Source organism: Rhinichthys klamathensis, unplaced genomic scaffold, assembly GCF_029890125.1.
Source record: "Rhinichthys klamathensis goyatoka isolate OS25496 unplaced genomic scaffold, OSU_Roscu_1.1 h1tg000094l_1, whole genome shotgun sequence".
In the NCBI taxonomy this organism is placed as follows: domain Eukaryota; kingdom Metazoa; phylum Chordata; class Actinopteri; order Cypriniformes; family Leuciscidae; genus Rhinichthys; species Rhinichthys klamathensis.
The window spans coordinates 1,818,042-1,832,023 of record NW_026606633.1 but is presented as its reverse complement, the minus strand read 5'-3'; the positions used below and the strand labels follow the sequence as shown (position 1 = coordinate 1,832,023).

The 13,982-nt window shown below is 37.3% G+C and overlaps 4 protein-coding genes across 4 annotated transcripts in view; 3 read left to right on the top strand and 1 right to left on the bottom strand.

Annotated features, from left to right (window-relative positions):
- smim24 (small integral membrane protein 24) overlaps nucleotides 1–13,982 on the top strand; it is a 219,005-nt gene that overhangs the window by 176,514 nt on the left and 28,509 nt on the right. The window lies entirely within an intron of this gene.
- On the bottom strand, nucleotides 428–5,278 carry fzr1a (fizzy/cell division cycle 20 related 1a). The gene is made up of 14 exons (XM_056252380.1): nucleotides 5,088–5,278; nucleotides 4,293–4,415; nucleotides 4,035–4,166; nucleotides 3,863–3,926; nucleotides 3,207–3,337; nucleotides 3,027–3,106; nucleotides 2,759–2,942; nucleotides 2,567–2,632; nucleotides 2,378–2,480; nucleotides 1,768–1,952; nucleotides 1,449–1,682; nucleotides 1,204–1,308; nucleotides 1,005–1,097; nucleotides 428–917 (listed from the first exon to the last, which is right to left on the bottom strand). The coding sequence occupies exons 2-14, from the start codon at nucleotides 4,359–4,361 to the stop codon at nucleotides 876–878; spliced, it is 1,488 nt and encodes a 495-aa protein (XP_056108355.1). The 5' UTR covers nucleotides 4,362–4,415; nucleotides 5,088–5,278; the 3' UTR covers nucleotides 428–875.
- LOC130086182 (putative nuclease HARBI1) lies at nucleotides 6,263–8,200 on the top strand. The gene is made up of 2 exons (XM_056252382.1): nucleotides 6,263–6,581; nucleotides 6,739–8,200. The coding sequence occupies exons 1-2, from the start codon at nucleotides 6,396–6,398 to the stop codon at nucleotides 7,924–7,926; spliced, it is 1,374 nt and encodes a 457-aa protein (XP_056108357.1). The 5' UTR covers nucleotides 6,263–6,395; the 3' UTR covers nucleotides 7,927–8,200.
- dohh (deoxyhypusine hydroxylase/monooxygenase) lies at nucleotides 9,112–12,446 on the top strand. The gene is made up of 5 exons (XM_056252389.1): nucleotides 9,112–9,205; nucleotides 9,679–10,025; nucleotides 10,125–10,201; nucleotides 10,834–11,083; nucleotides 11,976–12,446. The coding sequence occupies exons 2-5, from the start codon at nucleotides 9,755–9,757 to the stop codon at nucleotides 12,290–12,292; spliced, it is 915 nt and encodes a 304-aa protein (XP_056108364.1). The 5' UTR covers nucleotides 9,112–9,205; nucleotides 9,679–9,754; the 3' UTR covers nucleotides 12,293–12,446.

Here is a 13,982-nt window from a genome sequence, read left to right as displayed (position 1 = left end):
AACAAAAATCCATCAGCAAACAAAAACAGCAGCAGGGTAATTACATAGGTACAAAGTATTTCTAACCCTGTGTCCATCGGTCAATCTTATAGTACAGCGATTTCTAATCATTTTGACAGCTGAATCAGTTTGACCTAAACTTTACTTGGAGATTTATTAGTTCAGTAATTCATATATTTAAAAAATGTAACCACCTGTTTGTGGTTCTCTGATAGTTGGTTACTGGTCACTTTATGCAGGTAAACAAAAACTATTTTTTATTTATTTAATATTTTCATTAATTTAATTTTTCCTTAACTCACACCCAAGTTTGAGAAACTGTTCTAGTATGTGCAAAACACTTATGTTTTCTGATTCAAACCTTGTAAAGAACATTAGTAAATCAGCAAATTCATTCTCTATTAACAAATGACAACAAACCGTAAAAAAATGTTCAGGGTGTTTTATAATGCTCAATATCAATCTTAAGCAACTCAAGTTAAAAACTGAATTTTCTTTCATAAACATTTTTTTTTTTTCACCCTCACAATCAAAAGATCACTCATTAGAATGCTTACAAATAATTCCAGAGGAAGCTGTTTCACAATGGCTAATTTTTTTTCTTTACACCCTGATTCAATGGCATTGTTTCTGGCTTAAGGCTTGGATAACATACGTCATACATCATAGACATTTCTTTTTAACCAAAAACAATCACATAAAACCATGAACTGAACTGTACACATAAAAGTAAACATAACATTTGAACTTAAAATGAAATATCAGGGGAGACAAAAACAAGTTTTGTGGATGAGAGCAGTAGATCTTTATGTCCAGTCTACTGCATGTGATTGACGACATATGTTATAAAGATTCACTCAGTTCTATCAGCCCGATTATCGTATTCTGGTGAACAGGTTTAAAACTGAGACGGATTCCTAAAAGACAAGAGAGAAAAATTACATTGAGGACATGAACTTGAGGAAAAGCCAATATTGACAATATTTTACCAAAAAATACCATACCTTTGTTGATCGCGTTTTACTAAATACATTCCAAAAGCGCAGAGTTTCATCGCCTGCTCCTGTCACTATTGCTTCTCCATCTGGAGACATCGCCTTCAAGATAAAGGAATCGTTTCAGTAAACAGCATTTTCATACTCATTTACAAATAAATATGTCGACATTATTTAAATAAAACAACAGAGGGAAGCAAGTACTTACCAGATAGAGCACCCTATACGAGTGGCCAGTCAATTTGGCTACTTGAGTGAGCGAGGGGTATTTCCACACGAGGATCTGATTCTGAGAGTAACCGTGTGTGCTGACCTGGAGAAGACAAACATTGGACCATGTAATAAGACCCACCATCATACCTATTTGTCTGTATCTACAGCTGCATGTAATAACGAACCAAAAAAAAACACATCAACAATGAGCATTTGGTCAGTTGATCAGAATAAACATACCAGTTCATTGGTGTGTTTGGACCAGGCCAGGTTGCAGACTTGTGAGCCGGTGTCGATACACTGCAGTGGCTGCGCTGTGAGGGTGTTCCAGAAGCGGATGCAGCGATCTGCCGTTCCCCCTCCGGAGGCCAGCAGCCCGTGCTGGTGAGGAGACCAGGCGATGGCCTTCACTGCGGCCAGGTGCTCGGTGTACTGCTGCATCGGTAACACGCTCGAGTGATTCCACACTAACAGCTGCAGGGATCACAGGATTGTTTTTAGATTGCAGAGAGTCCTAAAATCTTTTTTGTGTTTATTATTCTGTAGCACGAGCGGTCACCTTGTTGTCATTTCCACCAGAGGCCAGCAGCTGATGGTCAGTGCTCCACTTGAGTCCGCAGACCTCTTGTCTATGACCCTGCAGCCTGCGCTCTGACTGCAGAGGGGGCGTCCTGATATCTCTCTGAAGGATCATCCGGTCCCGGCTGCCTGATGACAGCTGATCTGCATTCCAGGCCAATGCTCCTGAGGGCACATTTTTCATAACTGTCAAGTTTTCATAACTGGTTTACCTCACACATATATTTCAGGAACACGATGTGACTAGAACGTGAAGCACATATATTGTAAAAAAATTATTTATTCCTGTGATAGTTAAATGAATTTTCAGCATCATTACTCCAGTCTTCAGTGTCACATGATCCTGCAGAAATCATACTAAAGTGCTGATTTGGTGCTCAAGAAACATTTTGTATAATCAATGTTGAAAACATTTTTTTGCTTCAGCATTTATTTGAATTTAAATATATATTTGAATATATATGTAATTTGATCAATTCAATGCACCCTTGCATAAAAGTATTGATTAAAAAAAATGAATTTCAACGATTTTAGCCTAAATTTTCCAGTTACTTCATGATAAGGATTAAAAATATATATATATATCTTACCAACTCTTGCCGTGTGTCCCTCCAAGGCAAACAGCTTTTTGCCAGCAGTAGCATCCCAAATTTGTACAAAGCCTTTGTGTGTACCCACAGCGACAAGATTACCCTATAAGAGTAGTAGTTGGCCAACTGTTAGACCACAAATTCCAGAAAGCAACTTCCAAAAGTCCAAGTCAAAAAGGGTTAACTCACTCTCTCCGACCAGCCCACAGATGTGACTGAATCTCCCTCCACTGATAGGTCACATAGTCGTGTTACCTGTAGACAAACCAAAGAAAAAAAACACAACTTAGACCAAGTGTTCCCTGGATATTTACAGAACATAAATTTGGATAAAAATCAAAAGAAAGTTGAATGCATAAGAAAAATGTATATCATGCATACTTGACTGGTGCAGGCACTCCAAAGGTAAACACAAGTTCCCAGTCCAACACTAAGTACATTTAAAGAGGACCAGTCTACTAAGTTGAGGTAGAAGTCATCTTGTAGCTCTGGTGCATCTAGCACCTTAAACGGAATCTTGGAAATTTTGCGCGTCGGTTTTCTTGGCGACCGCAGCAGCTTCTGACTATAAACAAAAACAAAGCACGCAATTAAAACAATGCATTTTACTAATCAATCGCATATTTATCAAGAGAAATATTCAACTTACCTTTTACTGCTAACAGGGGAGAGGGAGTACGGGGAAACACTGTTATCGTCAGGAGTGGATCTTTTGGCACTGAGCGAATACTAAACATACAAACACAATGTCCACAGGTGGCATTCAAAACATGGATCAAAACACTCAGGTGGCATCAAATTAACATATAAGAGGATTAAATAGACTTACACTAAAGAGGCTCCTCCTCTCGGGTGTGGAGGGCTGTAGTCTTCTATCTTCTGTCTGAGGATCCAGGACCTTCTCAATCCCAGCCCCAAGCAACTCATTCTTCAGCAGGGCAGAATACGCCAAGCCATCCGCTGCCAGACAACACAGTGAATGAGAGAAATTACAACAAGTTGTAGTATGACATAAAAGGGCCGAGCATCATCCATCAAGAATGAGGTTTATTTAAAGCATAGTCCACCATAATGAAGTTACCATAAGAATTGCATTGTCAATAGCATTGGTCATTGAAATGAAGCTAAAATATAATATACAAGTATAAATACTAGATGAAGAAAAAAAAAAACCTTAAATAAGTTGAAGTACTAAAATTACTTGTAAATCATTTTATTTCTAGCTAAAACAAAAAAATAAAGAAAATCTACATAGAAATATATATAAAACAACAACTAATAACCAATATTTAATAAACATGAAATGATAAAAGCCAATTCAATTTCCAATATGAATAAATATTATAATAGTATATAAATAATCCTAAATTAAAGCATGGTAACATTTAATAGTCTTTGGTGGTATGTGTATTTTCATAAACCGACATCATGACTGAACAGCTTTATGAAAGCAGGTAAAATCAATGCAGTCCTCTCCACACTCACCTTTGCCAGTATCTGATGTTGCGTCTTTGGTTTTTTTATTCTGGCTTGGAGACTTCTCGTTTTCCTGCAATAAGGGTAAAAATATATATATGAACTTGACCCTTCACATTCTAATTAAATGATAGTCACTTTGCTTCATTACTGTTTATTGTTATTTTTATATTTCACTCACATTTATTCTGTGGAAATTAATGCTCCAGTTAGCGCCAGCTCGAGATGGTATGAACCTGTCACCATGCTTGCTTGGTGATGACAGCGGTGACTCAGGGGTCGGGGTCAGGTGACATATCACATCTTTTACTTTCTGTATACAAAAAAAAAGGTTAGAAGAAAGATTTTAAAAAGTATTTAAATTGCATAAAGGAAATGGCATGCAGCACGTCAAAATCAGCCAATTTCAAGTCTGCAATATTGAAGATGATAGACCCACCATGGGGCTGGTGTTGTCATTCTGAACGTTGATCTGCCGCAGTAACCGGCGCTCATAGTCCTGATCCATGGATGTGATTCAGAAGTCTGGGAATGTGGAGATCCAGAGGCACGGAGCCTAAAACTGCATTAATGAAAAGAAAGAAGAAACATTATTTTATGAGAAGGTTACAATGATGGAACTACAGTTTAAGCTCTAACGTTACACCTTTTGAGTAAATCTGTTTGCAGAAGGATGTAAGACTCGTCAGCAAATGCCATCTGTTCAATACCGCATAAACAGGTGTTAGAGAACAGCTGCTCAAATCGACCACGTCCAAACAATAGGAACACTGAGACAAGAATATGCTGGACAGTGGACACCAATTCCAAGTTCGTGACAATTTATTAAGAGAACCCAAGTCTAACATGTATTCTGTTTGGTGGCCTAAGTAAACAATGACAGACACTTTTACGGCATGCATTTTATTAACACAACTGCTGAATAAAAACGTCAAATGCTTCTCTTCTAACAGGTAATGTTAAACAAAAGATCAATATAATGCCAAGAAGAAACCATTTAACGTTAGCTACCAGATTCCTTTGTCAAAACAGCTAACTATCAACACCAGTGTTGATTTAAGCAGAATCATCTCATCTTGTATATCAAATGAACTAGATTAACGTAGGTATAATCATAATAAAACAACAGGAGCTGTGGTATTGTCCTGCGCTGATTATTTTCATTTCGGTGTTTCACAATGGATTACTGAGAAGCTAGTTGGGCTAATTTGATCCCACAAGTCATCGGACCTACCTTGACAATGTTACTCGGTGAATTTATAATCTGATCGGCTCGGCCTTAACCAAAACAAAAGCGTCGATTCAAAACCTTGATAAATAAATTATTTGATAACGATTATAAGATACGCTGCTCCGATATTGTTAGCAAGTCGACACTGCTGTTGTTATCGATGGCAGCGCAAGGAATCATGGGACTTAGTTAGACGTTGACGTCACGACATTTGAAACAAAACAAAAACGTTGCTATATTTTTAAAAGTGCAAAGATTAACAAAAATATTTGTATCAAGTATTTGGTTAAAAATGACATACTATATATATTATGGAGAGTTTGTGTGTTGTATTTTTAAATGTTTATTCTAGGGATGTGAAAAAAAGTACTGCGGAATTGTTAAAGAACATAATACTATATGCCAAATATTTCAAATTTAGTGTAAGTACCTAGCCAAAATGCATCTCCTGTTTAAATAAAATAAAAGTTAAACTTATGTGAGCATGATTGATTGGCTTGTTAGCATGCTTGTTAGTCACATTAATGCTACTATTTTTTATTTTTAAATAATTAAGGAAAGATTTGAGTCATGATGACTTATTACATGAATTCGTAATTAAAAGTCCACATGAAATTGTAAGAGATTAAAAGGTATTTCCCCCTTGAATATTTAATTAAATTATAGTACACATAATCAGTTTTAAACAGAACTCAAATAAAGTACAGATTCCCCAAAATAATAGGTATAGTAGTGAGGTACTTTGCATCTCTATGTTTCTGCTGAACACAAAGGAAGAAATATGTAGGTAACCAGACAGTTGATGGACCCCATTGACTTCCATAGTAGAAAAAAATACTATGGAAGCATGTTTGGTTACTACATTCTTCAAAATATCTTCTTTTGTGTTCAGCAAAAAAAGAAATACATCCAGGTTTGAAACAACTTGAGGGTGAGTAAACATGACAGAATTCGCATTTTAAGTGAACTATTCCTTTAATCTATTTTATACAAATAAAAGGAAAGAGAGAAGAGAGGCAAGGGATGCTGAAATACCTTAATCAAAAAGGTCAATTCTTTAAATTAGCCATGGAATAAGTCATAACATTTAAAATGTATTTAAGCTTTTCTATTTTCATTTTCCATTGTTAGAAAACAAACTTTTATTTTGACAAGAACGAAGGAGACCGGAAGTGCTCCTTAGCGCACCGTTATTTATGTCCGTGTTGGGAACATTTGTTGTGCTACTATTTTATTTGATGATGAACAAGCGTCACTAAATCACGAAAACACTCCCCTGTGTAGAGTGTTTATTACTACACGGCGCACAAAATGCCACGTTCATACTTGAAAACGGACGAGGCGAGAGATGCTGCGGAGATGAAATATTTGCTTGCATCCAAAATTAGGCGTCGAAAAGAAGAAATCCATAACTACATATTAGAAAGGAGAGCTGAAGTTCACAAACGAATCAGATATCGAAGGCACCTATTCCAGAATTATCTCAGCACGAGAACGGTAAATTGTAATTTCTGTATTACAAAGCATTTCTAAGACTTTAATCCATAGACGTTATTATTGAAATCACGGATCATGTTGTGCACAGCAATGTGACTAGTTTAAAATCCCAACTGAACCATACTGTACACTCATTTGTTCTGTCCATGTGCTCTAGTCACCATCACCAGATGAAGAAGATCTGCAAAATCATGTCCCAATCCCTTCAGACCCAGACTGGTGGGAGAAAGTCGTGATGACAGAGTTTGGACCAGAAGACTGGCTTGACAAGTTCCACGTCACAAGAGACATCTTCCTTCTTCTGAGCAGCAAACTCAAGCCCCAGCTCGAGCAAATGTATGTACAACAAACCGGACAGACCATTACACTAGAGAGATGTATCGCCATGGCCTTAATGCGTTTGTCCACCAGCACAGAATATTGTTTCTTAAGCGAACTCTTCGGTGTGCCTATCCCTGTCGTCTGTCAGTGTGTACGGGAGGTGTGTGAAGCCATCATTTTGTTACTGAAACCCCTCTACATGCAGTTACCTGCAGATCACGAACTAGAAGAAAATGCTGAGCAGTTTCATACTCGGTGGGGTTTTCCTCACTGCATTGGTGTCATAGACTCCCTTCACATCCCTGTTAAATCGCCCGCCACGGACACGCAGGATTGCTGGAACCCGAGAGGTTGGCACTCCGTGGTTCTTCAGGGTGTGGTGAACGCACAAGGTACGTTCTGGGACGTTTGCTCTGGTTTTACAGGCAGCACAGATGACATGACCATCCTGCAGAGCTCAGAGCTGTGGACTATGGCAGAGCAGGGAGGATTCTGCTCTCAGCCACCCAAAGAGCTCATGGGTCATCCGTTGGGATTTCTGCTGCTGGGGGATGCGGGTTACTCGCTTCAGACCTGGCTACTGAAATGTTATCCCTCATCGCTGAATCTAACACATCAACAGCTAACATTCAACGTCCAACTAAACCACGGCCTTCAAGTCATCGAACATGCCTTCCAGCGCCTTAAAGCACGCTGGCAGTGTCTGCACAACAGAAATGACAGCAACTTAGACTTGGTATCCAAGATGGCTGTAGCTTGCTGTATCTTGCACAATATCTGTAATGTGCATAACAGCCCGTTTAAAGAGGAGTGGGTTGAAGCACTGAGTCAGAATGAATGTCCACAGCCCACAGACGTTTCTACGGTCTATATAGATGATCCGAACGCTGAGGCAGTTCGTTCTCTGCTCTGTAGCTATTTTGAGCAACAACAGATGAGTAAAACACTCGATCAGTCTCCAACAAGCAGCCCGGTTCTGCCTGTACCTGAGCCTCCTCAAGTTGACTGTGCTGGAACAACATAGCTTGTTTATTGAATATTTAATATTTTCCATTTAATATTTAAAAATGAACATGGATTAGCTGGCAGGAAGTGTCTAAATTGATTGTATTTAAAGTCAATCTCATATTTTATGACTCTAAGGTGATTTGTTTTATTAACTTTTATAAATGAATGACTTTTAATATGACAAGTTTTATTTGGTGTCTGATGTATTGATATTGTAAATAGTAGATCTAAATGTTGTGTTCAAAGATATTTTTATTTCTGTTTTGTTGAAATAAACAATAATATTGATGGCAATGCATGTTTCAAGTTTTTGAGAATGACTTTAAGCCTAATGATCATAATTTATGCACGTCATGTTGTTCCTTTCCATGTTGACTTTCAGCCCTTGGAACATCATCATCAAAGCTATTTCACAGACAAGGCTTAAATCTAGTCCCAGACTAAAATGCTTGTTTCAGCTTTTAACTGAAAGCAATTTGCACTGACATATCTTAAAATATGTGACTGCCATTGTGCACAACAGTAATGTTTTTTTTTTCTAAAGCACATTTATGAAAGCTACTTAATGTCCTAATTGAACTGAGGCCTAATCCTGGTTTAATCTAAACCCTGTATGTGAAACCAGGCCAAAAGATGTTAACGGTGATGTTAGGGACTGAGTGTCTCAGTCCACATTGACTCTCCTAGAATTTAAAAGTGCTGCATCAACAATGTAAATCAGTGGTTCTCATAATTAGGCTACAGAATGAATAAAATGTATTTTATTATTAATACATTAAAACAATCTAACTTAATTAAAAACAGTTGAGATGTAAACTGAAATCACATTTATTTTTTCCCCTCAATATATATATATATATGAAGACCTCTGATGCAAAAGCCACCTCTGTGAAAAATGAGATAATAATATTGAGTGAATGCTCTCTGCACATAGTATACGTTCATCAAATACTTTCACTTCAAACTCACTAAATCCCAGCCTCAGCCCATTCAGAAATGCTGGTACTTGGGTAGAAGCACACACACACACACACACACACACACACACACATAGTGTTGGACATTTTCGAGCCATAACGGTTGAGAACCACTACTGTAAATTGTATATACTCTACTGTTTGTTTACAAATTTAGCAGTGGTTTCACTCCAATCCAGTAGGTGGCGGTAGAGAAATGCGAGTAAATCCAGAACTCACTACTGGAATACACGAGTGAAACAGTTCTTCTCTTTGCGTGGTCGGCATGGGGAGGTAGATGGAGCACCATATGAGTGAAAAACAACATCTAGGCTTGTAGTAAGTTCAAGATACAAATACTTTAAACATCGTAATGAATCAGATTGTAAACTCGGTTAGCGTCATGCTGTCACTAACACTGTAATGTTTTTAAACCCATCATTCTGCCTGCTACATAACACCCTTTTTTCTTTTCATAACACGCTTACACGTAGTTGGTTATTCTGAAATTAAAAAGCACATAAAAGACACATTTCTATCATACACCCCATTTTTCTATTAATATCACTTTCTGAATCTTTCCAAAATAATCTTTGAGTAAATCAGAATCAGATATTTTGATGACATCATTATGTCATACCATAAAAGTTTACGAACTGTTAATTCCTAAAGATCGGATTTGTTTGCAGCCTATGAAGCTCAAACATGCTGTTTAGGTTGGCAGCTCACAAGGTTTTGAATCATCATATGAGTCATCATATTTAATACTATTCGCAGAATTTAATAAAACATTTTATTGCTTTCAAATGTAGGTTCTATACATGTGCTGCTTTCTTGAGTACTCCGTTTAACCTGGTCATAAGGACATCAACCAGACACTGAAAACTCATGGCAAATAAGGATATAGCTGCGGTGGGAAGCATTCTCGTCAACCCGAAGCAGGACTTGACAACTCGCTTTAGAGCACTTTTTACTCTGCGCAACCTTGGTGGACCAGAGGCCATTAGATGGATCAGTGAAGCTTTTGTGGATGAATCTGCACTTCTGAAGCATGAGCTGGCATACTGCCTCGGACAAATGCAAGACGAGCGGGCCATTCCTGTCCTAGAGACGGTCCTGAAAGACACTAATCAAGAGCCAATGGTCAGACATGAAGCAGGTGAGGATTACAGAGGATCATTATCTTCCTTATTTCTTTTCTTTCTTTTTTTTTTTGCAGAAGTCTCATTCAGTGTTTTTGTTATATTTTCAATTCTAGGAGAAGCTTTGGGAGCCATAGGAAATCCCAAAGTCTTAGATTTATTGAAGGAATATGCAGAAGATCCAGTTATTGAGGTAAAGTAAACCCATATCACCCATTTATTAACCATTCATTGTTACAGTAACTCTAGAATAGAATCATTACAGCATAGTATTGTGATATTTTGCATGGGTATATTGTATCGATACATGGGCGCCAACTTTTCATGGCCTGAATTTTGGCTCGGGATTGCGAGTGTTGTATTTCTTTTCAATGAAAGTAACCACATAATGCCATCTAGAGGCCAAGTTGTATGCTTTTTAAGTAGTATATGTTGATGGGCAAATTGATGTATCTTCCTATAACAACAATATATATTTGATTCAGCACAAAATTACATTTCATAACTGAAAATGAGCATAAAGTATTTTGTCACTTTTGACTTGTTCATTAGTGTTGTTAGTAAGGTTGTCAACCTATCCTCTGTAAAACTGTTTAAAACAATATTGTATTGTAAAAACAAATACATTGAATTGAGTGCGAAAACATTGAAATGTGCAAACATTTTTATTTGACAACTGTAATTTCTATTAGAAATCATCTAAAATACAAGTCTAAAATAGTGTAAAATATCAGGAAGGAAAATATTGAACAAGGAGGGGACGAACGAGATGGATATGAAGATGAGAACAGTCAGACAACTTGCATTCATTCTCTTTTTGTAAAGGTGGCAGAAACATGTCAGCTGGCACTACAGAGGCTGGAGTGGCTCATGAATGGTGGGGATAAGACAGCAAAGAGGACAGATGAGAACCCCTACTCCTCCGTGGACCCCGCTCCCCCAGCCCCAAGAAAAAGTGTCCCGGATCTGAGGGCGCAGCTCTTAGACGAAAGCCTGTCACTGTTCGATCGCTACAGAGCTATGTTTGCCCTGAGGAATCTTGGGACTGAAGAGGCTGTTCTGGCTCTTGGAGATGGTGAGAAAGATTTGAACTGAGCTCAGTCCACACATGATGAAGATGCAATGCTAGGTCACATCAAGAACGTTTGAACAACAAAATGTTCACATTTTTGGAAGAAGTCTCTTATGTTCACCAATGATCAGGAATACAATTAAACAGTAATATTGTGAAATATTGTTGCAATTTAAAGGGTTAGTTCACCCAAAAACCCGTAAGACCTTAGTTCATCTTCGGAACACAAATGAAGATCTTTTTGATGAAATCCGAGAGGTTTCTGACCCTCCATAGACTTTAACGTCACTGCAACTTCCAAGGCCCAGAAAGGTAGTAAAGACATCGTTAAAATAGGGCATGTGACTACAGTGGTTCAAACTTAATGTTATGAAGCGACGAGAATACTTCTTGTGCACAAAAAATAATGACTTTATTTAACAATCTCTTCTCTTCCACATCATTTACACTACGGCAACAGCATAGGAGAATGACGTGGAAGAGAAGAGATGTTGAACCACTGTAGTCACATGGGTCAGAAATCTCTCAGATTTCATCAAAAATATCTTCATTTGTGTTTTGAAGATGGTTTGGAATGACATGAGGGTGAGTAATTAATAACAAATTTCATTTTTGGGTGAATTAACCCTTTAAAATATCTCGTTTTTTATTTTTTTTGCGTTATAAAAGCTGCATTTTCAGCATCATTACTCCAGTCTTCAGTCTCATGATCCTTCAGAAATCTTACTGCTCAAGAAACTTTTATTATCATCATCAATGTTGAAAACGGTTTAATTTGATACAGTTTCTCAGGATTTTTTGAAGAGAGAACAGCATTTATTTGAAATAGAAATTGCATTGTCATTGCATCTTTGATGGAAAAAAAGTTCTAATTTCTTTCAAAAATGTATTTTAGGTCTTCAGTGCAGCAGTGCCTTGTTCCGCCATGAGATCGGTTATGTGTTGGGTCAGATCCAACACGAGGCCAGCATCCCTCAGCTGCGGGCAGCTTTGGAGAAGACGGATGAGAGCGCCATGGTCAGACACGAGTGTGCCGAAGCGCTGGGCTCCATCGGGAAGGAGGCGTGCTTACAGATCCTAGAGCGCTACAGGAAGGACCAGGAGCGGGTGGTGAAGGAGAGTTGTGAGGTGGCGCTGGACATGCTGGAGTATGAGAACAGCTCGCAGTTCCAGTACGCAGATGGACTGCTCAGACTGCAAAGCGCTCAGTGAAACCTCTCACACAAACGTTAATGTTTCACAGCCGATGCATATTTCAAACGGAATGTTTTTCAAATATTTAATAAACACTGGTTTTTCAGATACATCTAAAAAATGACTTCCTTGAAAATGTAGGAAGACCTTTACATAATAAAAGCATTCATTTGACCACGTATGCTTGTCTGTCTTGTTCTGTCTTTAAGCTTTAACACTGCGTCATAAATATTTGTGATATCGCTTAAGTTTCTTATCTTCAGTAAGGTCATCGTGACTAATGTTAAATCCTCCACTCATGAGCAGGGGTGATTAACACAGCTAAGAGACATGTATAACAGTACGTTCTGACTAACTAATCCACACAGCGGTCTATCTCATTTAATAAGAGTCTTCTTTAAAAAAGCACATGGAATTAAAATCCAAATGCTCTAATCCATAATTGATCATCCCTCTCTAGCATATTAAACAATTACTGTAAACAAACAGAAATGTGAAGCATTTCACTGATTACTTTTGTATCTATATCAATTTTATATCTGCATTAATTAAACAAACTTAAAAAAAAGAAGTTGGCCAGTTGTTGCGCAGTTTCATTTAAGTAAACTACTAATTTACAGATGATAGTGTGGGTGGAGGGTGACGAACCTGGATTGTTGTGGTCAGCAAAGGCTCTGAAAATGTTTAAGCCTTATTTGAGCTTGGGGGAGGAGAGAAGACCACGTACTGAAGAAAAGGCAGGACCAAGCCACAGGAGAAACACTAAAAGTAACACGAAGCAGAGAAACGCTGCAGTCAGGACAAAACTTGCAAACATGCTACACCCCTTAATGATTGGTATTATCACGGTTAATACCTCCATGACCATTGCATACTGGATCTTCATTCTGACAGAAGCCTTTCACAAGAAGACTGACGATGAAACCGAAAAAGTCAGCCCTGCTTAGCCAACACACCCTGCGTGTAGTTGTGTATAGAGAAGGTTAGGGTGGACTGTCTTTTGTCTCTTTTTAATTTAGAAAACTTGGAAAGAAGAAAAAATCGGACATGAGTAAATATTCCATGACTTCAACTCTCCAAGGACTGGTTTACCTCCAGGTAACATATTCAGTGTTTTTTTTTTGTTCTGCACAAAAGTGGGGGGAAATATCAAAACAGTTTTATATTTTTGTATGTTACCATTTTTCCTGAATGTTTAAGCATTTTATTACAGTTTTCTTTTTCTGAAAAATGACACTGCCATTAAAAAAACAATTTGGGGTCGGTAAGATTAAAAAAAAATGTTTTTAAAAGAAGTCTCTTATTTGATAAACAAAAATACAGCAAACCAGTAATATTTACAATTTTCAAATGCAATTTATTCATGTGATGGCAATCATTATTCCAGTCTTCAGTGTCATATGATCCTTTAGAAATCATTCTAATATGTTGATTTGGTGTTCAAGATTTTTAAATATATATATATATATATATATATAATTTTATTATTATTATTATTATCATTATTATTATTATTATTATTAATCAATGTTGAAAACAGTTTGGATTTTTTGGATACTGTTATACTTTTTCAGGATTCTTTAATGAATAGAAAGTTCAAAAGAATGACATCTATTTGAAATCAATTTAAAACTCTTTGCTGCCACTTTTGTTCAATTTAATGCATCCTTGCTAAATAAAAGTATTAATAATAATAATAAAAAAATCT